The 10,733-nt window shown below is 31.7% G+C and overlaps 1 protein-coding gene across 1 annotated transcript; it reads right to left on the bottom strand.

The window, feature by feature from the left end:
* Positions 1 to 5,134: 5,134 nt before the first annotated feature.
* LOC120079395 (putative nucleoredoxin 1) lies at positions 5,135 to 9,417 on the bottom strand. The gene is made up of 3 exons (XM_039033559.2): positions 9,218 to 9,417; positions 7,453 to 7,941; positions 5,135 to 5,931 (listed from the first exon to the last, which is right to left on the bottom strand). Exons 1-3 carry the CDS (start codon positions 9,299 to 9,301, stop codon positions 5,374 to 5,376), a joined length of 1,131 nt encoding a protein of 376 aa, XP_038889487.1. The 5' UTR covers positions 9,302 to 9,417; the 3' UTR covers positions 5,135 to 5,373.
* Between the last annotated feature and the right edge of the window lie 1,316 nt (positions 9,418 to 10,733).

Below are 10,733 nucleotides of genomic sequence, written 5' to 3'. Positions count from 1 at the left end.
TCTTCACTTGCTTTCTACTGTATTTCGCATCATATCGTTGTTTCTATTATTTCTTTACCAATTTTGGGGCCTTCTATTGACTCAGTTTTACAATAAAACAAATGGATTCTCCATTCAATGTTGATTATAATTTTTTTTTTTTGTAAAAATATAGTTGTGCTTAACAAGATTACCTACATTTGCTGCAAGTTCGATTCTCTCCGTCTTTTTGACCTTTTAGCAAATTTTGCATTGGGAAGCGACGAAATATGATTTGTTTTTACAGCTTCATGAATTTTCGTTTTTTCACCTTATTTTCTTCTTTAGACGATCATCGACTTTAAGATGACAATTGATGATGTTTTATTTACTGTTGTGTACTGATTGGTTTTGAAAAACGAAAGTTCAAAATGAAAGATTCTAGCACAAAATTGTGAATAATCCAAACTTGCATTTGTTTTTTTCTCAAGTTTTTAGGACATTGTAGGTTGTGGTGCTTAATTTTAGTAATTTTTAAATTATTTCAATCTATATGTTAGGATTTTTGATATGTTATTTCAATATATGTAAGTGCTAAAAGCAATAAGTTCAAGGTGAGCTACATTATTCTTGTGGAGGCGGGAGCATAGTGAACAAGATTTGATTATGATTACTTAAACGAAAGGCCTCAAGGTGTTTGATGAAAGGCCTATGAGACAATGGAAGGGACAACAATATCTTCTTCTTGTTGGATAACTTGTCTAGTGAGGTTAGCAGTACCAAACAACTCCATTTTAAACCCCTTTTTCTTTATTTTGTTATTCAACCATTGGTCATAGCTAAAATGTTTGGAATGATTTTTTTTTTTTTTGTTTGTGGACTAAGTGCATTTAATCCCAGAATATTAGAAAAAAAATATAGCTAAAATGTTTCTCTTTTGTTTCAAGATTAAGCATTATAACTCGTTTTATGTTATTAAGTGCATTGTGTCCAAATGAGTTTTATGCACTTGTTGGGAGAGATTGTTCGTAATGTTTAAATTATTCATGAGGTTGTTAGTGCTATAATATTAAAAGTATTAATATAGAATTGTAATTTCAGAATTATTCATATAAATGTTAGTTTAGTAATGTTGTAGACATAAAATTGTGAATATATATTATTTGTTTATATAGTTCACAAGATTGAAAATGTCGTTTATTTGGTTGATGAATATTGTTTGTCTTATATATATGAATGTGATTGTTGGACCTCAAAATAGGAGCAACTATCACTACAAGAAAAAGAGGCTCTCCTGACACCTAAACCTGTCGGGAGTTATAGGAACTCCCGACACAAGGAAGGGACAGTCGGGAGTTACAAGAACTCTCGACGACGTATATTACCTGTCGGGAGTTCGTATAACTCCCGACGCCATATATTAGGCATCTGGAGTTGTTAAACAACTCCCAACGGTTTGTTTTCGGCGTCGGAAGTTCTACTCCTGATGAATTTCTCCTGACCAAACTTCCAACGACTTCGACACGTTTTCCACCATTTTTTGGCACTTTTAAGCATCGGAAAAAATATGATTTCTTGTAGTGTATATAGGTAATTTCTAATAGTACAAATTTTTTTATAAAAAAACACATACAAACTTGACAAGCAAAACATATCAAGTATTCATTAAGTTTTCATTTTTGGATGCCAAGAAGAAATTACATTTAACAAGTAAAAACTGTTAAGTTATGAAAACCTGGATCCATGATAAATGTCAAGAATTTAAATACTTGACACTTAAAATAATCAACAAATCTCATATATTTGACCGTTATAACATATCAAGTAAATTAAAGCTTGACCCTTTCAGCCAGTCAAAAAATTCTCTTATTCTTGACAATGGAGTACTTGACGTTTTAAAACCGTCAAGTAACACTGATATTTGACTGCGAAAAAATGTCAAGTAATACAGTTTCTGTACTAGTGGTTCTTGTACCTTTCTTGAACTTTACTAGCTTTGGTATCAAATTGTTGTGATTACACATCTAGGGACAGGAATGAAGACACTATTTTTGGATGCATGTTTGACTCTCCCCTTGTTCTACATGTAACAAAACATTCTGATGAAGAAAATTTACAGATTTATTTTCTTTCTTCTTCTCTTCGAAGTGATGCTCTTTGCAACGTACACTCTAATTTCTTCCTCTTCTTTCACGATAAGTTCTTTACACTTCTTCTTCTTGATCTTACTTCTATTATTATGTTCTTTTGGCAAACCTTGTTATTGATGTTGAATGGAGGTACTTAGATGAAATCATAGTGAAGATTTTTGTAGCAAAGAGGAGAGAGTAGAAGAGAGAATTGACACGATGAGTTTAGTGTAACACCCCGCACATTTTTTTATATAATAATGTAATTTCAATAACGTTATTATTTGGTAATTCAATAATTGTTTAGTCGGAGGACATTTTTGAAATTTTGGATCTCAAGTATAAATGCGGGAATTTATGTTTGGCGGAAAATTATTCAATTTTGAATTTCAATGTGAAAGTTATGGCAGAAATTAATTTTCCTTTCGAAATGGAAAGAATTTATTATAATTATACCTTCCTTTTTAGTTATTACATTTATTATTTTTTTTTTTTTAAACCCCCACCAACCCTTCTCCTTCTTCTTCTCGCACCGCAGTACAACACCACCATCCCCAATTTTTCTTTCTTCTTTCCTCCCAAGTCTATTCGACTCCGTTCAGTCGTCTAGGCCACGAAGCAGTCGCCGCCACTCGATTCACGAGATCAGTCGCATCTCTGATCATCGAACCTCGATGGTATTGCTCGCCAAACTGTGTTGGTCTCCGTGGATTACAGGTCGTCGCCCAAAGTCTCAAGATTCCACAGTCACTCGAGCCCAGATCTGAAGATTCACAACCCGACGGCCAAGTCGCTCGCTGTCAGTCGTGCAAGGTGCTTCGAATCTGTCGTTTCTCATCGTTTGTGCTGCCAACAGTAAGGGTCGTTGGAACTTATGGATTTGGGGTAAGATTGTACCCTTTTTTTTAATTGGATTTATTGGCTAATGGTGTTCTACTTCAATCTATTGACACATATTTGTTTGGGCTTTAAAAATCAAGTTTTGGAGAAGCTTTGAAGTTAAAAGTGTGCTATCAAGAGGATTTGGTTATGGTTTCGACAAGCTTTTGGGTAAGATTATTGGGAATTATTTGGTTAATTTGGTTATTGGAACTAAGCTCTTTTATTAGTTGCAATTTGGATTATGTTTAGGCCTAATTCAAGATCCATCTAAGCTAGGAGGAAGATTAATTTGCTTGTCGCTTAGACATAATTTTGACTTCGAGGTAAGTAATCTTACCACTGGAACTGCCCACGGGCTAGGCCTTAGTTGTATGCTAGCATGGTGAGTGTATGTTATGGTAAATTGTTAGCATGTTGATTGATAGTATGACTTGAATCAAAGTATGTTCTGGAACGAGTTCTGAATTGTTTAAATACACACCTAAGCACTTGATCGTTAGTATGTGATGGTATGTGTTTTCATATGTCGACGTCTGATCTGCTGGTGTTGAGGCATACTGGTATGTAGTAGAATTGTGATGTAAGGTTTACATGAATGTTGTATAATATGTTGTTGAGGATTAGGTGTATGTGATGGAGCCATGGTACCAAGGATTTCATGTATGTTTTAGAATTGTACAGTGTTGATTCTTTGAACGTTGAGACTGTGTGAATATCCTCATTGATTAATTAGATGCTCACCAGTTTTGTGTTTCCTTCGGGATTTACCAGTTTTGTGTTTTTTTTCGGGATTCACCAGTTTGTGTTTCCTTTGGGATTCACCAGTTTCGTGTTTCCTTCGGGATTCACCAGTTTCGTGTTTCCTTCGGGATTCACCAGTTTCGTGTTTCCTTCAAGATTCACCAGTTTCGTGTTTCCTTCGGGATTCACCAGTTTTGTGGGCATACTTAACTACAATAGGATAGGACTAAATCTCTTGTCTGTTTCATGTGTTTATGTGTGCCATAGGTGGGTATCTAGAGGACATAGATGCCTAGCTTGACCCTAGTGGTGGGGTTACTTACTGAATATCCTTTCTTATGTTGATGTTTCAGGAAAAGGTAAAGATGCACCGGCGATGGCGCAGCGGAGTTCGTGATCGTGTCACTGGGACTAGACTTTTTCGCTTCCGCACCTTGAAATTTGAGTCCTTATTTTTCTCTTAATATTTAGTTTTTCTGTTTAAAATGTATTACTGAGGATTATTTATTTTATATATTTTTGTTAGTCTTTAAGAATTTTGGGTACTCTATTATTTGTTTTAATAATTGCATTTAATAAATGTCTTTTGAACTTCTTTTGTTTAAGTAGCATTTATTTCAAATAACTGAGCGTCATTTTAAATTCTGTGCATGCATTTATTTTAGTAACGGCTTTACCTAAGTCCTAGGAGATCGGGTCGTTACATTTAGAGTGGTTCGGCTAATACAATGCCTACATCCACTATATTGAGAGAAGAATTTTATGGAAGAATTAACAAAGAGTTTTACAACTTGAAATTCATACAAAGTGTTCTACACTTTTGTATTCTAAGTTCTATTTATAGATTTTAGTCATGCACGAGTTTAAACTACCTAAACTTATTTTCAATTTCATATTCAAATAACTTTTAGGTTATTTTCTACGATTACTTATCTTAAAAATATAAAACTCTTTTATTCTTTTTTAATCTGTATTCATTTTCATATAATTTAGTCCAAAAGTTTGTATGCCACAAATCAAAAGAAATGAAGGAGAGGCAAAGTATTAGGTTAATAGAGTAAAGGACAATATTATATACGAAAAATTGTTGTTCCATCCAACTCAAAAGTATTATTATAAATTGGCAAGTAACAAATTCATTCGTTTGGTCTAAAGATTTGGAGTCGGGGGAAGAGTACTGAACTTCATTCCGTATTTGGCCCAAAAGGTTTGTAGGCACCACAACAAGAACCTCAATTTTCATGTAACTCTTTACATTGTGAGCCCCTAACTAAATAAAGATATTTCAAAAATCTTATAATTCTTCAAACTTCACCACTCCACTCTTTACCTTAAATGACCCCTAAAGATCTAAGTAATGTTGCTCATATTTTAGGTATTTGTATCACACAAATAATATGGAGGAAAAAAGTGACACTCACAAATACTGTAAAGAATAACTTTAGAACTTTTAGATATCACATACAAGAGAGATATAGCTCAAGCCATCAAATTAGAACAGCCAAACAAAAAGTCATAAAGTGCTCAAAACTAGAAGTCTCTTGATTTATTCAAACAACGGAATATCATGAAATAAGGCAACAAGTGAAGCACATATAAAAGCTGATGGATGTATATGCATACTCATAAACTTCCATATTGTTTGCTGTGTTAATATGTTCTCTTATCCTTTGCAACCTTCTTTTTCCTCCTTTGTTTCCTCCTTGGTTTCCTCCTTGTCCTTCATTTCCTCATCATCGTTTTTTGACCCATCGCAGCAACAAGAAACTTTTACCTCCTCAACAAAATGAGGTTTCGGAGATTGTGATTTGCACTTTGTATTCGGGATCTCATCAAGTACGTCGAGTTTCTTGGTAGTGAAAGGGTAGGCATCAATACCATGCTCTTTGATTAGTTCGACTGCATTCGTGTTCGAAGTTTTCCCATCATGCCCAATTATAACAAGGGCAGGAAGATCACCAACCTCAAAATATAGTTTTAGTTCTTGACATTTCTCATCCTTAAAAGGCAATGACAACCATGGCATTGTTTTGAATGCTTTTTTGAATAAATCTTCATCTTCATCATCTAAAGAGATGAATACAATCTCAAAGTTCTCTTCCTTCTCCTTCAATTTATCGTAAGCCTCGATTAATTTTGGTGTAAAATCATCACAATGTTCATGGCCTTGCTTTGAGAAATACAACCCAATGAGTTTCCCTTCTAGCTCAGAAATAGGAATCTACACAACAAAAACAATACAGTGATTCAGATTAAAAAAAATATATTGAAAAAAAAAATAGAATCCAAAATATCATTGAAGAAAGGCGTAGGGTACTTTCATTTTAGTTCCACTACTCTCTTCAAATATGACTATTTTGGTTCTTTTATATTTTATTCTCGTCTGAATAGATATCTGGAAATAAAATGTCTGTAACTAATATTAGAAATTATACATAGGTGCATTTAGTTCAATAGGTGCAAGTTAATTAGGTTTTTATAAACACACTTTATCAGGGAATAATATATTAAGAAAAGTGAGGAGGGAGAAGGAGATTTTAAAAGCTCCTATCTTTTAGAAGGGTATCAAATACCCTTAAAAGATGTGTATAAAGAAAGCATAAAAATGACAAAGTTATTTCCACATTCCATCTTTTAAACCTTACACCAAATTTAAACTATGAATTATGTACTACATTATTTTCCATTCTCATCTTCATTCCCAATCAACATTCCCTTGGGATTAGCATTAAAATTAGGGTATTAAAAGCTCTTATTCTTATCCATGAAAAAGTCGCCTTTTGTGCGGCATTCAAAATTACTCCTAAACATACATTTAATAATTAAAAGAACAATTTAAGCTTTATATTTGACGTTTCGTAACCGATTTTGTTTTTAGTGTTATGTGAATTTTTAAATTTGTGTTTGTTTTCTTTTAAATTTCATACGATATGGTTTTATTTACATTTTTGTAAGGAAGCACTAGAATTCTTAGTCAAATTTTAAAAAGAAAAATTATTACAAATGACAAAATTCTTGAAAATATTAATAAATTATAGGAAAATTTCAGAATCTATCAATAATAGATATTGAAAGACAAATGATGGATTTTGAAATTTTGCTATATTTTGTAAATATTTTGGTTCATTTTTCTATATTTGAAAATAGCTGTTTAAAAAAAAAAAAAAAAAAAAAAAACAAGCAAGTTTTTAATAACTATTTTTTTAGTTTTTCAAAATTTGGCTTAGTGTTTTAAAACATGGGTGGAAAATAGATAACAAAACAAGGAAACTTAAATAGTGTTTATATTCAAGCTTAATTTTTTTAAAAAATAAAAAGCTAAAAACGAAAGGTTAATTATTTTAAATGTTAAAACTACTAAAAATATTTTCAAGTATAGAAAAATATCATTGTGGATCAGTGATAGATCGTGATAGACTTCTATAACTGAGTGACTCTCTAGTGATAGAAATCTATTGCAGTTTATCATAGATAATTAATGATATTTTGTTGTATTTGTAAATAAGTTAGTTTATTTTGTTTATTTAAAAATAACCCAAAATCACATAGTTACCAAACCTGACCTTAGTATTTGGTTTTACCCTTTTAAAAGCATGTTTGAGAAACCGACGAAAAGTGATTTAACATTAAAATCATTCTCACAAGCATGCTCTAAACTAGAAACAAAATCCGAGAGTGGTAGCAACCAAGATATGATTAAAACCTAGCAAGAAAGCAAGAAAGAAAGAGATGATATAAATACCTGATTTCCATCATTACAAACCACATAATTGCGAGAAGTGGAAACCAAAAGGGAAGCAATGGTTTGATTGTTTCTCTTAGCTTCTTCCTCTTTCTCAACCAAAAGTTGGTTCTTTCGATCAAAAGTAAAAGGATAAGCATCAACTCCAAATTCTCTAACTAAATCAACTCCTTCATCAGTTGAAACCTTCCCATTAGCATCAATAACAACAAGATGAGGAATTCCACTAAGTTCAAACAGTAATTTCAACTTTTTTTTGGTCTCTGAATCATCAAATGGAATGGACAACCATGGCATTTTGGAGAAGTAAGCTTTGAATGCGCGGTCATCTCCATCAGAAGAAACGAATATAACTTCAAAGTCATTATTTTCAGAAGCTAATTCCTCGTAAACTTTTGCTAATTTTGGAGTGAAAGAACAACAAGGAGGGCACCATCCTGCCGAGAAATATAATCCCACATTTTTTCCAATTAAGGAACTAATCTTTACCTGCTCAAAACACAACACAGATGTTACGAAACCGACAAATAAAGGATACAAAAAACGTAAAAGTATAAAGAGAATCGATACATAGGTTTACGTTATTCACTAATAGTGTGATAACTACGTCCACAAAGTAGAGGGGGAGCAATTTTATTAGAGAGACCCCATACTTGGTCGTTCGAAGCGATATATAACAGACTCAAGACATTCCAACAACAAATTAATGTCTTATTCATTACTAAAAAAGCATGTTTTTTTCACCAAGTATATATATATATATGTATGTATTTTTTTGATCTTGAGGTTGATAGTACAAATACTAAATCAGCTGAAATACGGTCATTTTGGCATCATGTTCTTTGAAACTCTAGTTATTGAAATTTCAATACCCTAAACTTTTGTGTTATTTTTATTTTTAGATGTATTATTTATATATCTTATAAGTCCATAGTGATAAATTTCAATATGAACGTAGCTCAACTGACATATTACTCATACTATCGAACTTGAGACCAAAGGTTTGATGTCCCCTATACTTTAATTACAATACCTATGCCAAATATATATACATATACATATATATATATATATATATATATATATATATATATATATATATATAATATTTTTATTGAAAAATCAGGAAACAACAAATGTAGGCTCTATTTGATAACTATTTAATTTTTTATTTTTTGTTTTGAAAATTGTGTTTATTTTCTCTCAATTTTCTTACCATAGTTTTCATGTTTCCTAAGTAAATATTGGATTATTAGCTAAATTTCAACAGTAAAAACTACTTTTTTTTTTTTTTTTTTTTTTTTTTTAGTTTTCAAAACTTGTCTTGAAGTTTGAAAATACATATAGATTTATCATCAAACATGGCTTTGTTTTGTTGTTGTACTAAAGTTCCTACACAATTTTGGAAACAAGTTTACGAAAAATATTTCATGATCAGTTATCAAATACTTTTTTGTTTCTCAAAATTTGTAAACAAGAACATGGAAACATGGTCAACCTTATTAAATGAATCCTGATATTATTGCCCACAAGAGCAGAGCTCAACTGACATAACATTTGTATTATCGATCTCGAGATCTGAGGTTTCATTCCTCCACCCCACATTTTAATTACAAATTGTTTTTTTTTTCTTTAGAAAACGAAAAACAATAAATAATAAACATGAAAATAAAAATAGAAACGTTACGAATCGAACTAATTTCCATATGAATAAAATAGTGTAGGACCAAAAATACGAGTGGAAAATGAAAATGAAGATATGTACCTGATCGCCATTGTTACGAATGAGAAAGTCTCTCCCCTCAGAGGAAAGGAGGGAAGTGAGATCATGCACAGCATCAGAAGCCATGAAAATAATCTTTTCTAAATTCTTTAAACTTATTGTTGCATCTTAAAAAAATCAAAGAAATCGCTATTTAATATAGAGAAAACACAAACTTAGTGGGAAAGTAATTTACTCTATGGATTATAAAAATGTGATGAAACTCTTAAGTCAATAAAAATAAAAAGAATCGAATCAAAGTCATCCAACATACTTTATGTATGTCCTTCACTTGGATCAAATTGGAACATTGACTTTAATAAAGTATTGCAGTTAAATTCCACTCTTCTAAGATATCAAATTACGAGTATAATTCAATTGACATACATATGTGTTGGCAATCAAAATTGGATCCGTAAGACATTGTAATTTACAATTTGTTGACTACACATGAAAATATTTTTCTTAGAAATTCTTCACAAGAAAAACTATTAAAAAATAATAAAAAATGGCCATAGCATTTATTCGTCTAAAAGTAAGGATTGAAATATTAAAGTGTTATTTAATAAAATTGAATGTCTAAAGTGAAAAATTAACCCTTTGCCAAAAAAAAAAAAAGAAGAAGAAAAATGATCGTAGAGTTGTTTACAAATAAAGAAAACGAGCAAACTTATTTACAGATATAGTAAATTGTCACGTCTACCAGTTATAGACTGTGATAAAAGTCTATCGCAATTTATCACGATAGGTAGTGACATTTTGCTATATTTGAAAATATTTTCAGCCGTTTTACCATTTAAAACAATTACCTTTCAACGTATCTATATATATATACTTATGTAACGACTCAACTCCCTAGGACTGAAACTAGGATTTTACTATACACGTGCATGCATAGAATTTAAAATGACACATTTTCATAATGACATAAATGCTAGATAAATAAAGTAAAATAAAAGATTTCAATTAAAACCAAATAATAAAAGTTAAGTAACAAGTTACACATATATAATAAATAGATATAAATAAGTCTAGGAACTTTAAAAAATGAAAATAATTCCAAATGATAAGTTTCAGACACCAGGACTGAAAATCTAAAACATATAAAAGAAATTTTAAGACATGAGCAGAAGCATAAAGCTGGTCCCAGTGGCTTGATCACGGATTCCACTTGTCATTTGTCTGTGCATCCCTACTTTTACCTGAAACATAAACATGAGAGAAGATGGAAATAAAATAATCAGTAAGTAACCCACTACTACAGTCAGGCTAGACATCTATGTCCTCTAGATGCCCACTTCTTGTGGAATATAAATTCTCCCCTAGACCTCCTAGAACACGTATCCATGAACATTTGAATTCACCCTACTGTAGTTAAGTGTAGCCACAACCTCTAGTGAGTCCCGTAGGACCCACAACCTTTGGTGAATCCAAAGAAAACACAACCTCTGGTGAATCTCGAAGAAAACAAGACCTCTGGTGAATCCCAAAGGAACCACGACCTCTAGTGAATCTCAAA

The sequence above is a fragment of the Benincasa hispida genome, chromosome 6, assembly GCF_027475165.1.
Source record: "Benincasa hispida cultivar pf3 chromosome 6, pf3_genome.v1.1, whole genome shotgun sequence".
NCBI classification, from domain to species: domain Eukaryota; kingdom Viridiplantae; phylum Streptophyta; class Magnoliopsida; order Cucurbitales; family Cucurbitaceae; genus Benincasa; species Benincasa hispida.
This window is presented reverse-complemented; position numbering and strand designations above follow the sequence as displayed.